Source organism: Pristiophorus japonicus, chromosome 1, assembly GCF_044704955.1.
Source record: "Pristiophorus japonicus isolate sPriJap1 chromosome 1, sPriJap1.hap1, whole genome shotgun sequence".
NCBI classification, from domain to species: Eukaryota; Metazoa; Chordata; class Chondrichthyes; family Pristiophoridae; genus Pristiophorus; species Pristiophorus japonicus.
In genome coordinates this window covers 48,741,393-48,758,552 of record NC_091977.1, presented here as the reverse complement: position 1 = coordinate 48,758,552, position 17,160 = coordinate 48,741,393, and the positions used below count along the sequence as shown (strand labels likewise).

Below are 17,160 nucleotides of genomic sequence, written 5' to 3'. Positions count from 1 at the left end.
GTGCACTACAGGGCTACGGACCAAGAGCTGGAAAGTGGGATTAGGCTGGAAAGCTATTGGTCGGCTGGCGTGGACACGAGGGGTTGAAATGGCCTCCTTCCGTGCTGTAAATTTCTATGATTCTATGAGATCAGTCCTGTGGAAAAGGAGAGATAAACCTGAGCCCACATGCAGGCCAAACAATCAGACCTTGGAGGCTGTAGGCAACTCAGTCCTCACTGTGCTTATATTTCTTATTTGGCAGGCCTGATGGCTTTAAGCCCTGTTGATAATTGATGGATAAATCTCCAACATCTGAATCTGTTGGTCACAGCAACTTCATGGAAAAGCAGATATAAATTTTGTAAGTGGCCCCAGAGACACCAAGGTAAGCATCAATGTAATCTATGAAGGCAAAATGCTTGGACACCTCTGCTGTGGAATAGAGCACTTTATCCATGTTTGGCAACACAGTCTTGTCATCAAGCAATTGCAGTCTAGGTTACTGTTAGATAGATTGTGATGTACCCTCTCCTCTGCCCAATGTCAGAAAAGCATATAAATTTACAAGTACTTCAGTACTGAAGGTTTTTTAGTAGCTGTATTCATCCATTTGTAGACACAGGCAGATGATGTAATCAATTTTAAAGCAACAATTCCTCACTTTCAACATATAGGTGAGAGTTGAGGAAATCCATCCAGCTTTCAAAAAAAAAGGTTATCCAAGTGCCAAGTATGGAGATATTAGTCTATCCTCCTGGGAAGGTAAACAGGATCTCTTTGGAGTTAAAATGGCTCCAAGATGACATACGTGGCATGGATGGCTGGAAATCAAATCGACCCTCTGTGGCAGACTTGACTATTTGATATCTGAATCAGGCATGTCAGCAGTGTTCCACAAAACTATTGATAATTGACCATCAATTCACTAATGTCACGATGGGCTTGGATTCTCACCACTTGGCTCCAGGAACTCTGCAACCCAATAAGCCTCAACGTGTAGTATTAACCTGCCTTATGAGTGCTTTGTGCTGGTTGACCACAGCAATGCCCCTATGCACACTTTGGGGTCCCTATGTTTTAACTCTTGCCAATCTGCATCGGAAGTTCTTTGGAGTGTTTTCCTATGTGGGGAGAATCTACACTCAACATCAGGCAACAGAAACTCCATCTGCGTGTATTTCTCAGCAGCTTAGTTTGGGGACTAGATATGGTAATGACGGTTCCAGATGGACGTCAAAGATCCCATGGCACTATGCCTTGCTGACCACAAGCAGAGATCGGTTTCTGCACTGTGGATTCTGCTTTGAGATTAGCAACTCATGGGTTTGGTGGGATTGATATTCTAGCACTCATGGATTCATGTTCTGGAAGGATTAGAGTCATCCATAAGAACATAAGAAATAGGAGCAGGAGTAGGCCATACGGCCCCTTGAGTCTGCTCCACCATTTAATAAGATCAAGGCTGATCTGATCATGGACTCAGCTCCACTTCTCCGCCCGCTCCCCCATAATTCCATATCATTTAAGAAACTGTCTTGAATTTGTTCAATGTCCCAGCTTCCACAGCTCTCTGAGGCAGCGAGTTCCACAGATTAACAATCCTCAGAGAAGAAATTTCTCCTCATCTCAGTTTTAAATGGGCGGCCCCTTATTCTAAGAACATGCCCTCTAGTTCTAGTCTCCCCCATCAGTGGAAACATCCTCTCTGCGTCCACCTTGTCAAGCCCCCTCATAATCTTATACGTTTTGATAAGATCACACCTCATTCTTCTGAATTCCAAATGAGTGGAGGCCCAACCTACTCAACCTTTCCTCATAAGTCAACCCCCTCATCCAGTGTCAGGTGTGGCTCAATGAGTAGCACACTCTCCTCTGAGTCAGAAGATTGTGGGTTCAAGTCTCACTCCAGTGCTGAGGGAGGTGCTGTCTTTCGGATGAGACGTTATGAGACAGATGCTCTCTCAGATGGACAACAAAGATCCCAAGGCACTATTTTGAAGAAGAGCAGGGGAGTTATCCCCGGTGCCCTGGCCAATATCATTTCCCTCAATCAACATAACAAAAACAGTTTATCTGGTCGTTGTCACATTGCTGTTTGTGAGAGCTTGCTGTGTGCAAATTGGCTGCTGCCTTTCCCAATTACAACAGTGACTACACTCCAAAAGTACTTAATTGGCTGTGAAGCACTATGAGACATTCATTGGTCGTGAAAGGCGTTATATAAATGCAAGTCTTTCTTTCTTTCAAACCTATCTTGCATGGCAAACCAGTGGTCAAATCTCCAAAACTAGCCACTTCAAAACCTGAATAATTTCATAATAGGTTATGCCAACAAAGATTTTCGATAGCTAGCTTTAGGTGTTAACTATTTGCGAGACAGAAATGATGCCAAACTGCAAAACCCTGGAGATTTATACTGCTTGTGTGTGAAGAGTGGTATATGATCGGCATACTTACATCCACTGCGTCATCAGTTTCAGGAGTCGCTGCTGTCCCACTATCATAGCTTGCCAACTGGGCCATTTCTTTTGAGGGGAAAAAAAGTTATTGATCAGGGAAAATAAAACAGTTGATTAAAAGGGTAAAGGTTATTCATTAAAACTAATAAAAAAACAATGCATATTGTAAAACTGCCTGTTCAAGATTGTCATTTCCTTTGTTGGTTTAATGCTATGCTGCAGTTACACTGAAGCTTCACTTTCTTCATTTCGCTTTGATTGATCTCACTGTCTCATTCATTCGAGTTATGCTAAATTCTAGATTTTGTTGTGTCTAGTAGTAATTCCACGGGACTGCTAAACTTCCATTTGGTGCTTGGCACAGCATTTTGTATTTTCTCCATGCTGTTTGGGATGGTCTTAACCTATTACACTAATTATCTGGGACTTCTAAATTGTGTCACAACTGCGAGCAGTCGTTAGTAACGGATACAATCCTCAAATTAAACAGTGGGCAAATGAAGTAGCTAGCAATGCCTGTTGAGACTTCCAACGCATGTGTGAACCAGCGGAGCATCTGTCCTTTATACCAAATCAAACCATTTCTGAAGGCCCATGATGCAAAGACTGCTGATACCAACACAATGATAAAACTTCCTCCTGGAGAACCCATCTGTGATGTAGTCACTGATGCCTAATAGGTTACAAACCTATTTTCTAATTGTCATCAGAAAAAAAAGTGAATTTATTTGCCACCATCTCCACCCAGCAGTTCAGACTACAGTTGTGAGCATATGTGCAACTTGTAAGAGCAACTGATCTTAAAATTTGTAGACTATTAAAAAGACTAAAGCACCTCAAAGTATTTTGTATATTTCAGATACTACAGTTTGCCAAAAGATGCTGGAGAAACAGAAACATTTGTTTAATTAGATGGGTTCCAATTAGATGCTCAAATGCCTTTTTAATGACTGCTTTTAATGTACGACTGCTGGTGGCATTTGGAGTTTAATAGAGCAGCAAGGAAAGTAAAAATGAATGCCACTGATGGTCACACTGTGCCAAGTGAGCAGGAGCAAGAGCAAATTATGTATAACAGATGCACGCTACCTGAGCCAGGGTAGGAAAGCTTTAAACAACATGTACAGTCTCCTAATGCATAATCCATGTCAGATTAGTGTTTCCGTTATTAATTATAATGTTTCCATATCTCAATAGGAAGGTGCTTAAATAATGCTCTCACGGCGATTTATTTTAGTGCATTTGCACTTTGTTGTATCAACTGCAAAATTAATGCATTCTGTTCAATGACACTTTCAGCAAATTATATTTTACAGCAGGTACTGGCATTTGGAAGATTTACAATTAAGATTTTATACATAAACTTTATTAGCAGATTCCAAAAATGTCATTGTGCTTCGTAAGGAATTCTTCTTTGATAGCAAATATAACAAAGCATGTCACAGTGTTTCTGACCAACTGATCAATGATTGCTAACTCAATACTTGCAAGAATGTTTGTGAACCTATACAAAGCGATAAAGCAAAAGTGTTCACGAGTACAATGTTTTAATAATCTGTTTATAAGGACTATTTTAGAAATGTAACCATTTCAATGAAAATTATTCAACTATTTATGAAATTTAAGAAACTTTACATTTTGCTGGAGCAAGTTTCTGCTTGGTGTACCAGCAGCATAATGCCCTCACATGACCCCTTTCCTCGAACATTTATTCCACAGTTGCTCAGCACTTGACGAGGTAAACTATATTTTGCAAGTAGCACTGTCAATACCGGCACTCACCCTCTAATGGGTCTCTGGTAAGGCCCAGCTGACTGATGATATAGCGGGGAATGTCTGATTTAATGCCTTGTCCTTCTTTAGCATGTCCTTCTGCTGCTTCCAACAGGTGATAAAACTCTTCTGGATCAAATTCCTGGAATAGTATTAAAAAAATGACCTCGGTCAACTCTTGGTTCTAATATTGCAAATTACTCCTCTGTGTAAATTCTATTGGGAATAGATCCCAAAAATTTTATTGCGCCTCAAGAGAAAATCCTCCAGGACAGCAAATATATTAAATCATAAAGTCAAAGTATTTCTCTTGAACGTCAATTTTGAACGAGCACATGGTTAGAAACTTTGGAATGTTGCAATTATCTGCCTCGAATTGTTTTTAGATAAAGTACATGCTCAAATAATGCAGTATTTCCTCTTATAGTGGATTATAGTGTTAACAGTATCGCTTCTGATTATGTAATTATGGCTGTCCAAATATATATATATATTTTTTTTAAAAGGACTTACAAGGCATTCCAGCAATCGAGCTGGGCGAGCAATGATGATCAGCAATTTCCTGACCAACTGATCAATGACCGCTAACTCATTACTTTCAGAACGTTTGTGAGCCTAAGACAAAGAAGCAGCAACAATGAGTACAAAGTTTTAATAATCTGTGCACAAGGACCATTATTGGAATGAAACTATTAAAAATAAAATATTTTCTAAATTTAAGCAAAGATACGAACCACTTTCAGTATTTAATCCGCTCATTAAAAAAATCTCCAAAACAGTTTACCCTACATTAAGGCTTAAATTACAAATATTTGCATTGTCAATCATTCCACTATACAGACTTGAGGCTCATAACCCTGATTAGCATTATATTTGAACACCAGTAAATATTGCCGAGCAGATGGAGCTGATGGCATGGTGGTATAAGCCAGTTATAGGAACAGGAATAGGCCATTTAACCCCTCAAGCCTGTTCCACTATTCAATGAGATCGCGGTTGATCGGTGACCTAATTCCATATACCCACCTTTGCCTAATATCCTTTAATACCTTTGGTTAATAAAAATCGATCAATCTCAGATTTAAAATTAATAATTGACCTTGCATCAATTGCCATTTGCAGAAGAGAGTTCCAAACTTCTACCAACCCTTGGTGTGTAGAAATGTTTCCTAACTTCGCTCTTGAAAGCCTGGCTCTATTTTTTTAGACTATGCCTCCTAGTCCTAGATTCCCTAACCAGCAGAAATAGTTTCTCTCTCCTCAGTTCTCCGGAATATCTTGAAAACTTGACCAAATCACCACTTAACCTTCTAGGTTCTGGGGAATACTACCTATTTTGTGTAATCTCTCCTCGTAATTTAACCCCTGGAGTCCAGGTATCATTCTGGTAAATCTATACAAGACCTGTTTCTCCACAGATAGAAGTAGAACAAAGACAAATTAAAGAACCAGGTGAACTCCCTATTCCGGTATAAAAGATATTGGGGCAGCTAGTAGCAGTAGTACGTAATAATTATTTTAAGAATATGGGCTGTTGCCACATATTAGTGCCTACCAAAATGATTTTACTGTTAAGTGAGAGCAGTGATACAACAACAGTATCACAGTTCTGAGTGTTAATTTGTCAATAATCGCTATTGCACCTTTTTAAATATGTCATACACTTATTTTGACTACAAAAGTCTTTAAGACAACATCACTGAGATGCTGAAAATTGAATCTGGGAAACTGCAAATGTTAGAGGCAGCAGTACGACAGCAAAGTCTATTTTCATTTTTGTTCCTCCTCCTAGAAAAAACAAAAAATGAGTAGTCAACTCTTTTGAATTAAAGATTTCAAGTTCATATTGCAATACCGACCAAACTTTCACAGAAATCGAGATTGCAAAATGTCATTTAATTTTTTTGCAGCTCATCATTCGCTGCTCATTAACCCTTTTGTTTAGATGCCTAAAAAACACTTGGTGAAGGGATGGCCGAAGATCATTAGGTACATGACTCTGCATTTCACCTCACAAAGCACAACCGTTCAAATATAACATTGAATTGCCTTGTCATATGGGTTCTGACTTTAAAACATCCTCTTCTCTAGTTATCTTTACAGTGGCATGAACTTTTAAAAGGGAGACTCCTTTTCTTTTTCTTGAAGTATGCTGACCTCTACGTATCAGTCTTCGGGGGTAGCGTTCTTTATATCATTTGGCCCACTAGGAATGCACTCAGAGTGCAACGATATAAATTAGGTTTTCCTTAAATTATTTTACCAATGGCAAAGTTTCAGTGTACCAGAAGTTATAACGTGCTATCTGCAACTTTTACGAATTTTAGTCTTCATCTAGACTAAAAAATAGAAGCTAGGCAGAGTTTTTAATCTGAATCAACAAGGGGGTCTGTTATCCACTCAAATAATGGCAGTAATGGGCATTAAAACTGGAAGATAAGTTGAAACCAGAGACTAAATGCATACCCCAATAAATAGCCCAAGCTTTTAAACTGTGATGCTGTTCTTTAATTCGTGGAGCAGTGCTTATTTGAGGTTTATTCTGTTTTCCGTCTTCAAAAAATGGGGGAGTAAAATTTGCAGCACCTTTTTTTGAAAAACCTGCTGTGATAAAGTTACCAAGGCGTGGCTAATTCCCGCTAGAAGAAATCAGCCGGTAGCAACTAACTCACGGGCTCAGATGGAGTTAATTCAACAATGCAGCAGATAAATTCAGCATTTCAGAAACATGGATTCTGTTGCAATTGCTCAATGAATTGATTCAACGTTGCTGTTGGTGGGGAAGGGCGATCCTGGAGTGCAGGCTCCACCAGAGTACCCACCCCAACAAATACCGACAAGCTTTCAAAATACTGCACTTTAGTTCATTAAAGGTGCTAGCTAAATGCACGTTGTTAATTGGGGAAGAGGGCTTGGCTGAGGGCCGTTTTAAACAGATAGACATCATCAACATAGGCAGTTCCTCGAAGGCGAGATGACTTGCTTCCACACTAAAAATGAGTTCTCAGGTGACTGAAGAGTCCAATGCGGGACCTCTGTTGCAGGTGGGGCAGACGGTGGTTGAAGGAACAGGTGGGTGGGGGGGGCTTGGATTAATGTGCGCTCATTCCGCTGTCAGCGAAGAGACTCGAGGTGTTCAACGCCACTTTGAGCGGTCTTGGGCCAGGGATTCCCAGGTGTCAGTGGGGATGTTACATTTTTTCCAAGGAGGATTTGAGGGTGTCCTTGAAGCGTTTCCTCTGTTCACCTGGGGCTCGGTTGCCGTGTCGGAGCTCCGAATAGAGCGCTTGTTTTGGGAGTCTCGTATCAGGCATGCGGACAATGTGGTCCGTCCAGCGGAGCTGATCGAGCGTGGTCAGTGCTTCGATGCTGGGGATGTTGGCCTGGATGAGAACATGGACGTTGGTGCGCCTATCCTGCCAATGGATTTGCAGGATCTCGCGGAGACAGCATTGGTGGTACTGCTCCAGTGTTTTGAGGTGCCTGCTGTACATAGTTCATGTCTCTGAGCCATATAGGAGGGCGTGTATCACCACTGCTCTATAGACCAGGAGCTTAGTGCAGGTTTGAGCTCCTGGTCATCAAACACTCTCTTCCTCAGGCGACCGAAGGTTGCACTGGCACACTGAAGGCAGTGTTGGATCCCGTCGTCGATGTCTGCCCTGGTTATCAGTAGCCTCCCGAGGTATGGAAAATGGTCCACGTTATCAAAGGCCTCGTCGTGGATTTTGATATCCGGGCGGGGTCAGGTTGGTAGAGGACCTTTGTCTTATGGATGTTTCGTGTAAGACCGATGCACTTGTACGCCTCGGTGAAGGTGTTGACGATGGCTTGGAGTTCGGCTTCCAAGTTTGCGCAGAAGCAAGCGTAGTCTGCGTACTGTAGTTCGATGACGGAGGATGGGACGACATTGGATCTGGCCTGGAGGCGGCAGAGGTTGAACAGATTCCCGTTTGTCCTGTAATTTAGCTCGACTCCAGCGGGGAGCTTGCTGAGGGTGAGATGGAGCATTGCAGCAAGGAAGATCGAGAAGAGCGTTGGTGCGATGACACAGCCCTGCTTGACCCCAGTCCGAACATGGAAAGGGTCTGTGATGGATCCATTGGTCAGGATCACGGCTTGCATGCCATCGTGCAGAGGATGGTGATAGACTTTTGAGGGCAGCCGAATCTGAGGAGGACGTTCCATAGTCCCTCACAGTTGATGGTGTCGAAGGCTTTTGTGAGGTCAAAGGCGGCCATGTACAAGGGTTGGTGCTGTTCCCTGCATTTCTCTTGTATCTGCCGCACGGTGAAGATCATGTCCATTGTGCCCCTTAGTGGGCGGAATCCACATTGCGACTCTGGGAGGAGGCGATTGAGGAGGATTCTTGTGATGACGTTCCTGGTGGTCGACAGCAGAGAGATTCGTCTGTAGTTACCATAGTCGGACTTGTCACCTTTCTTGAAGATGGTCATGATTACAGCGTCTCTGCGACCTCCTGGCATGCTCTCCCTCCTTCCAGATAAGACAGCTGAGGTCTTGGATCCACAAGTAGTGCTTCTCCACCGCGTTTTAGTGCTTCGGCGGGGATTCCAGCTACTTCTGTTGTAAAGCCTAGATACGCTTCTCAGTTCCCGCAAGAGGAATCAAAAATCTCAATTTGTTTTTTAAATTCAATATTATAAGCCCAAAAGGCCAGAATAAATAAATTGATTAATTTTTTTTTTTTTTTAAAGTCAATATACTCTGCACAAGCAGTCAAATACACACATTTTCTAAAAGTGAATTATAGTTAATTTTTTTGCTTTGGATTTTTAAGTTCAGTTGGTTCCACATGTAAAGGCAAATACTCTGAATCCGAATTCATAAAATAGTATTTCAAAAATCCAAATTTGGACATGTCATTTACTTTGGATGCACAATCTGGTGCTCTCCTTAATTTTCTACAGTTATCCACCCTCCAGGGCTGGATAAAATATCTTCGGGGTCATTACTTTACTAGTTAAATGGCTATTAAGGCACTTGAAAAGCACAAATGAGCATTATTACAGGCGGATCCTGATTGGTCAGATTTCTGCTAGTAGGCTCTACAACAAAGCACAAAACTGAAGTAATCAGCATTTCTATTTGTTGCCACTAAAATAGTGAAAAATGGGACAATAAATACCCAAGCTTCTAACAGCAAAAAACAATGCCCCAACAGTTTAAATGTAAAAATCTGCATTAGCCTTAAAAACTGCCCTGGAAAAAAAATCTAATTGCTTCCTCAATGGAAGCTATCTGCTCTCTTCCCTTTCACTACCACAGGATGAACCAAATCACCTCACAGCCAATGAAGTAATTCTGAAATGCAGTAGCCAATTTGTGCACAGCAAGATCCCACATACAGCAGAGAGATTAATGACCAGATCATCTGTTTTAGTGATGTTGGTTGAGGGATAAATATCGGCCAGGACACCAGGAGAACTTCTCAGCTCTTTTTTGAACTATGCCATCTTTTACATCCACCTTAGAGGGCAGACTGAGTCTTGATCTCATCTGAAAGACGATACTTGCAACTGCATAATTCCCTCAGTGCTGCACTGAATTGTCGGCCGAGACTATGTGCTCAAGTCTCTGGAGAACCCATGACCTATTGACTCAAGAGTGTCACTGAGCCAAGGCTGACATTTAAATTAAGCCTAAATTTAATTTATCCTCCCTGCTTCCCATGCCCTCCAGGCAAGACAGCAGTAGCTATTTAATATCTACCTATGGCTTTGATCAGGAACAGAGTGAGCCTCAAACATGAATCCATACCTCTCTGTGATAGCACACCAAGTTGACAAAAAACCCACCCTTACATCGATATCAAATCAGACTGTTCATAATCTTGGCATTGTATTTGATCCCGAGCTGAGCCTATCCATCACCAAGATCACTTACCGCGACCACTGTACCATTGCCCATCTCACTTCTACCGTCTCAACCCTTATACACGCGTTTTCCAGCTTCCAGACTCGACGCTCTCAGTGCCCTCCTCGCTGGCCTCCCGTCATCTTTCCTTCATTAACTCGCCAACTCGTCCAAAACACTGCTGCTTGTGTGCTGCCTCAAACTGTCTCGTCGATCCATCATCCATTCCCACTGACCTCCACTGGCTCTGTCCCTCAACTTAGTGAATTTAAATTTAAATTTCATTTAGAAATCCACCTGGGGCTTTGCCCCATCATAACCAGGAAAGTGGAGTTGAGGTAGAAGATCAGCTATGATCTTATTGAATGGCGGAGCAGGCTCGAGGGGCCGAATAGCCTACTCCTGCTCCTTTTTATGACTGCAAATTCCCTCAGCCCTGTAACCCCTCCTGAATGCTCCCTTCCTCAGGTGCCCATTCTGAATCGGCATCTGTGAATTTCCTTCAGATAACTGTTTTACGTTACAGGTGCTATATAAATTTAAGTTCACGCTTTTGGAAAGATGTAAAGGCCTTTAGAAAGGATACAGAGGCAGTTTACCGGGATGTTACCAGGGATGAGGGCACTTCAATTATGAGGAGAGGTTGGAAAAGTTAGGACTGTTCTCCTTGGACCAGAGAAGGTTAAGAGGTAACCTGATAGAGGTGTTTAAGACAATGAGAAGTTTTGATAGAGAAAAACTATTCCTTCTGGCAAGTGGTCATATATTTAAAATCATTGACAAAATATTTAGAGGGGAAACGAGGAGAGTTTTGTTTTATTCAGAGGGTTGTCGGGATATGGAACATTCCACCTGAAAAGGTGGTGGAAGCTGAGTCCATAAATAATTTTAAAAGGGAGTTGGACAGGTGCCTGAGGATGAGGAACTTACAGGGTTACAGACAAAAAGCAGGGGTATAGGACTGAGCACGCCTGCTCTCTCACAGAGCCAGCACAGGCACGACGGGCCGAGTAACTCCCTTCTGTGCTGTAACGTTCTACGATTCTAAGTTGCTACTGCGATGACCGATGAAGCAAATTGCCAATGACACAAACATATCCCTTATATATGTAAGGGATATATAAGGGATATATTTTTTTTTAAATTCGTAGCCAATCGTTCCAATTCTTTGTCAAATCACAAACGCCAGAGGTCACCTTGCACATGCCAAGGATCACTCTGCGCCAATGCTCTTAGCCAAAAGGCCTAGAGCCACTGCACCGTTCCTGGAAGTACTGCAATACCAGGTTCGTGCCATGGAGGTGGATGGGTCAGGTCCCCCACACACCTCCGTGGAGGTGGATGGGTCAAACCTCCCCACCCACCTCCTGTTTCCAAAAATGCAAGCATATACCTTCCTGACCAGGGAGAAACCACCCGGAGGTCATGGTGGCTGGTCAGAAACGGTACTACACTTGATCTTAGCCAAAAGGCCGAGAAGCGATATCCAGCTATTACCACGAAAAAGCCCCACCGAGACTGATGTCTTGCATACAAGCTTTTTCTAACAGCATACAGTACTACAAGACTGTGGAGATTACCGCACGCCGCAGATGTAGATGTTACTTCATCCTTCTTTTGATTGCTATGTTATGTTCTGTAGTGGAGACAATTGAAATGGTGTCGTAAAATGATCAAATTTACCAGAACCTGGGAGAATGTAAATGCTTAAAAAAAATTCATCTCAACTTGGATTGCTTGAATCAATTTTATTCGAAGTCAGAATTTCTGACACAATCCCTTTAAAACCTGTAGTACTGTGTTGTAAGATCAATAAGAATATCACAATGTGCCTCCATTGGTGACAGTTTATTTTACAATGAGACCCTATTTCTTGCTGTTGTCATGTGTATGGTGCCTCAGGCTGCTGACAGGAGAGAAGTGTTTTGAACAATGCTGCTCAACTTACACAAGCAGGCTTATATTTGCTCAACCTCAGAATGCCTATGGATGTGCTACAGCACTCTGAAGGTGCTGTTTATTATTGTGTCAGCTGTGACCCATTTGGTAGCATTCTCGCCTGAGTCAGAAGATGGTGGGTTCAGGTCTCAATCCAAAGACTTGAGCACAGTCTGACACTCCAGTGCAGTACTGATGGAGTGCTGCATTGTCAGAGGTGCCGGCTTTTAGACGAGACGTAAAACCAAAGCCCATCTGCTCTCTCAGGTGGATGTAAAAGATCCCAGGGCACTATTTCAAAGAAGAGTAGGGGAGTTACCCAGGTGTCCTGGCTAATATTTATCCCTCAATCAACATAACAAAAACAGATTATGTGGTCATTATCACATTGCTGTTTGTGGGATCTTGCTGTGCTCAAATTGGCTGTCTCGTTTCTTAGATTACAACAGTGACTACATTTCAAAAGTACTTCATTGGCTGTAAAGCACTTTGGGACATCCTGAGGTCCTGAAAGATGCTATATAAATGCAAGTCTGTTCTTTTTGCTTGGTCTCCAGTCATAGATCCTGTAGTGCTGAGTTTTGTGTTGCCAATAGCAACATGATAAACTTGTCAGATCTTTAAGTCCAGAGGCCATGAATACCCCTTTTTAAAAACTAACTTTTCTTAACTGTTGCCAATCCTCTTGGGACCAGTAAATATACTTTACTGATGGAAAAAACACATTTTGGTCGTGACATCACATAACGTCATGACAACATTGTGCAAGTGCCCAGATATTTGATCTGTAATGACAGCATGACATCACAACTTTTCTCATGTCCAATGGCTAAAGTGTAATGGCCACTCTGCACATGTATGCAATAGCCACTCCACAGTACAATTGGTCTAATGCAAGGAGTATTCGGAATAAAGTGGAGGAATTAACTGCGCAGACAGCAGTTAACGGATATGATGCAATTGGCATCACGGAGACATGGCTCCAGGGTGACCAAGGCTGGGAACTCAACATCCAGGGTATTCAACATTTAGGAGGGATAGGCAGAGAGGAACAGGAGGCGAGGTGGTGTTGCTGGTTAAAGAGGAAATTAATGCAATAGTAAGGAGGGACATTAGTCTGGATGATGTGGAATCAGTATGGGTGGAACTGCGGAATACCAAAGAGCAGAAAACACTAGTGGGAGTTGTGTATAGACCACCAAACAGTAGTAGTGGAGGTTGGGGACAGCATCAAACAAGAAATAAGGGATGTGTGCAATAAAGATACAGCAGTTATCATGGGTGACTTTAATCTGCATATTGATTGGGCTAACCAAACTGGTAGCAATGCGGTGGAGGAGGATTTCCTAGAGTGTATTAGGGATGGTTTTCTAGACCAATATATATCGGAACCAACCAAGGAGCTGGCCATCCTGAACTGGGTGATGTGTAATGAGAAGGGACTAATTGGCAATCTTGTTGTGCGAGGCCACTTGGGGAAGAGTGACCATAATATGGTAGAATTCTTTATTGAGATGGAGAGTGACGCAGTTAATTCGGAAACTAGGGTCCTGAACTTAAGGAAAGCTAACTTCGACGGTTTGAGGCGTCAATTGGCTAGAATAGACTGGCAAAGGATACTTAAAGGGTTGACGGTGGATATGCAATGGCAAACATTTAAAGATCATATGGATGAACTTCAGCAATTGTACATCCCTGTCTGGAGTAAAAATAAAACGGGGAAGGTGGCTCAACTATGGCTAACAAGGGAAATTAAGGATAGTGTTAAATCCAAGGAAGAAGGATATAAATTGGCTAGAAAAAGCAACAAACCTGAGGACTGGGAGAAATTTAGAATTCAACAGAGGAGGACTAAGGGTTTAATTAGGAGGGGGGAAATAGAGTACGAGAGGAAGCTTGCCGGGAACATAAAAACTGACTGCAAAAGCTTCTATAAATATGTGAAGAGAAAAAGATTAGTGAAGACAAACGTAGGTCCCTTGCGGTCAGATTCAGGTGAATTGATAATGGGGAACAAAGAAATGGCAGACAAGTTGAACAAATACTTCGGTTCTGTCTTCACAAAGGAAGACACAAATGACCATCCGGAAGTACTCGGGGACCGATGGTCTAGTGAGAAGGAGGAACTGAAGGATATCCTTATTAGGCGGGAAATTGTGTTAGAGAAATTAATGGGATTGAAGGCCAATAAATCCCTGGGGCCTGATAGTCTGCATCCCAGAGTGCTCAAGGAAGTGGCCCTAGAAATAGTGGATGCATTGGTGATCATTTTCCAACAGTCTATCGACTCTGTATCAGTTCCTATGGACTGGAGGGCAACTAATGTAACACCACTTTTTAAAAAGGGAGGGAGAGAGAGAGTGGGTAATTATAGACCGGTTAGCCTGACATCAGTAGTGGGGAAAATGTTGGAATCAATTATTAAGGATGAAATAGCAGCGCATTTGGAAAGCAGTGACAGGATCGGTCCAAGTCAGCATGGATTTATGAAGGGGAAATCATGCTCGACAAATCTTCTGGAATTTTTTGAGGATGTAACTAGCAGAGTGGACAAGGGAGAACCAGTGGATGTGGTGTATTTGGACTTTCAAAAGGCTTTTGACAAGGACCCGCAAAAGAGATTGGTGTGCAAAATCAAAGCGCATGGTATTGCGGGTAATGTACTGACGTGGATAGAGAACTGGTTGGCAGACAGGCAGCAGAGAGTCGGGATAAACGGGTCCTTTTCTGAATGGCAGGCAGTGACTAGTGGAGTGCCGCAAGGCTCAGTGCTGGGACCCCAACTCTTTACAATATACATTAATGATTTAGATGAAGGAATTGAATGTAATATCTCCAAGTTTGTTGATGACTCTAAACTGGGTGGCGGTGTGAGCTGTGAGGAGGACGCTAAGAGGCTGCAGGGTGACTTGGACAGGTTAGGTGAGTGGGCAAATGCATAGTAGATGCAGTATAATGTGGATAAATGTGAGGTTATCCATTTTGGGGGTAAAAACACGAAGGCAGAATATTATCTGAATGGCGGCAGATTAGGAAAAGGGGAGGTGCAACGAGACCTGGGTGGCATGGTTCATCAGTCATTGAAAGTGGGCATGCAAGTACAGCAGGTGGTGAAGGCGGCAAATGGTATATTGGCCTTCATAGCTAGGGGATTTGAGTATAGGAGCAGGGAGGTCTTACTGCAGTTGTACAGGGCTTTAGTGAGGCCTCACCTGGAATATTGTGTTCAGTTTTGGTCTACTAATCTGAGGAAGGATGTTCGTGCTATTGAGGGAGTGCAGCGAAGGTTCACCAGACTGATTCCAGGGATGGCCGAACTGTCATATAAGGAGAGACTGGATCAACTGGGCCTTTATTCACTGGAGTTTAGAAGGATGAGAGGGGATCTCATAGAAACGTATAAGATTCTGACGGGACTGGACAGGTTAGATGCGGGAAGAATGTTCCCGATGTTGCGGAAGTCTAGAACTAGGGGACATAGTCTTAGGATAAGGGACAGGCCATTTAGGACTGAGATGAGGAGAAACTTCTTCACTCAGAGAGTTGTTAACCTATGGAATTCCCTGTCGCAAAGAATTGTTGATGCCAGTTCATTGGATATATTCATGAGGGAGTTAGAAATGGCCCTTATGGCTAAGGGGATCAAGGGGTATGGAGAGAAAGAAGGAAAGGGGTACTGAGGGAATGATCGGACATGATCTTTTATTGAATGGCGGTACAGGCTCAAGGGGCCGAATGGCCTACTCCTGCATCTATTTTCTATGTTTCTATGTCTACAGGCAGACTTAATCCACTACCTATAACTAAATGCAGAAGATTACGGAGTTAATTTTCTCTCCCAGTGCTCGAGCTACAATATAAAAGCAGCTTTAGTTTCAGAGGAAACCAGAACACACAGTGGGTGTTGTCTGTTTACCCAGCCACATAATATTACAATCTGCTTACTGATGCGAATCTACTGAACTCATGGAGGATCTGTTGGACTTTCAACAGGTAGATCGACCAGTTTCTATGGACACTGTGACATCATGATGTGACTAAACTTCCAAGACTGTTAGCTCAAGCTGTTTCACTGGACTTAGTGCTACTCTAGTGTCAGACTATTCAAATTTGTCTCACTATAGGGGGGTACATTAATTCGGCAGTGTTATACTATGAGTTTGGTGCCAAATTTAGGCCAATACCAGAGTGAATTTGGCATCTATGGTGTAACAGCAGCATTAAACACTGAGCTATCATTATTTTATTCTTCCTTAATGTGGAACACAAAATAATATTGAAAAGATTCAATAATAAAGTCAATTTACAGCAAACTGTGTCTTTAGATAAACTAACCAGGTATCAAAAGAATAAATTTGAAACCATCAGAAAATAAACAGGTTCTAAAGCTTTGAAATGAGTTCGTGAGTGTCTAAAGGTGATCAAAGTCTGCATTAAATCCTCCACTGATGTCAGTTTAATGATCAGGGGTGCTGACCAGTGAGGGATGCCTGGGGCTTCAAATCTAGGCGATTTACCAATTCAAATAGGTGCATATCATTTTTGTAAGAATATATCATATAAGCAGAACAATTTACAAAGTAAAGTACAAGTATACTCCAGCCAAATTTAAACCTAGTTACTACTGGAGTTGAACAAGGAAAATGAAATCCCCTTTGCATATGTTAAAGATTGAAACATTAAAATTGAATCCTATGAAATACAATTACATTACTGAGTGAGTGGAGACAAGCTCCACTGAAAATTCTCAGTGACGGCACAGAATGTTTATTTGAAAAAAAAGTCAATTTGAAAATTCAAATTTGGCCCGTCAGTGGCTCAGCAAGTTTCTGAAGAGAGTTACTCAGCTATTCAGACCAGAAAGGTTTGGACCAACCTTAGCTGGGGGTGGGGGTATAAAAAGACTAAATTGCCCTCAGTGCTCCTGCATAATGGAAGGAGGAAATCAGTCAGTGGCTTCTTATTGGTATTGGCAATCCTTGCTGGAAAGACAATTGCATGCCGATTATATGAGGACAGGATTGATGCCTTTCCTTTGTGACATAACCCGCCAACAATCATTGTCTGGGTTCATACATGATTGATGACCACTTGGGTGAGGAATCAGAGGGTACCTAAAGTGTCTGGAACC

General features: G+C 42.2%; 1 protein-coding gene and 1 pseudogene across 11 annotated transcripts in view; both read right to left on the bottom strand.

Annotated features, from left to right (window-relative positions):
• Positions 1–17,160, bottom strand: part of mast4 (microtubule associated serine/threonine kinase family member 4) — a 532,941-nt gene that overhangs the window by 62,589 nt on the left and 453,192 nt on the right. For all 11 annotated transcript variants that reach the window (XM_070879482.1, XM_070879491.1, XM_070879499.1 and 8 more), the window contains 3 exons: positions 4,728–4,829; positions 4,224–4,356; positions 2,440–2,507 (listed from right to left, as the gene is read on the bottom strand). In XM_070879482.1, the coding sequence (XP_070735583.1) occupies positions 2,440–2,507; positions 4,224–4,356; positions 4,728–4,829 (303 nt within the window). The remainder of the gene's footprint in view (positions 1–2,439; positions 2,508–4,223; positions 4,357–4,727; positions 4,830–17,160) is intronic.
• On the bottom strand, positions 11,341–11,575 carry LOC139278822 (U2 spliceosomal RNA; annotated as a pseudogene).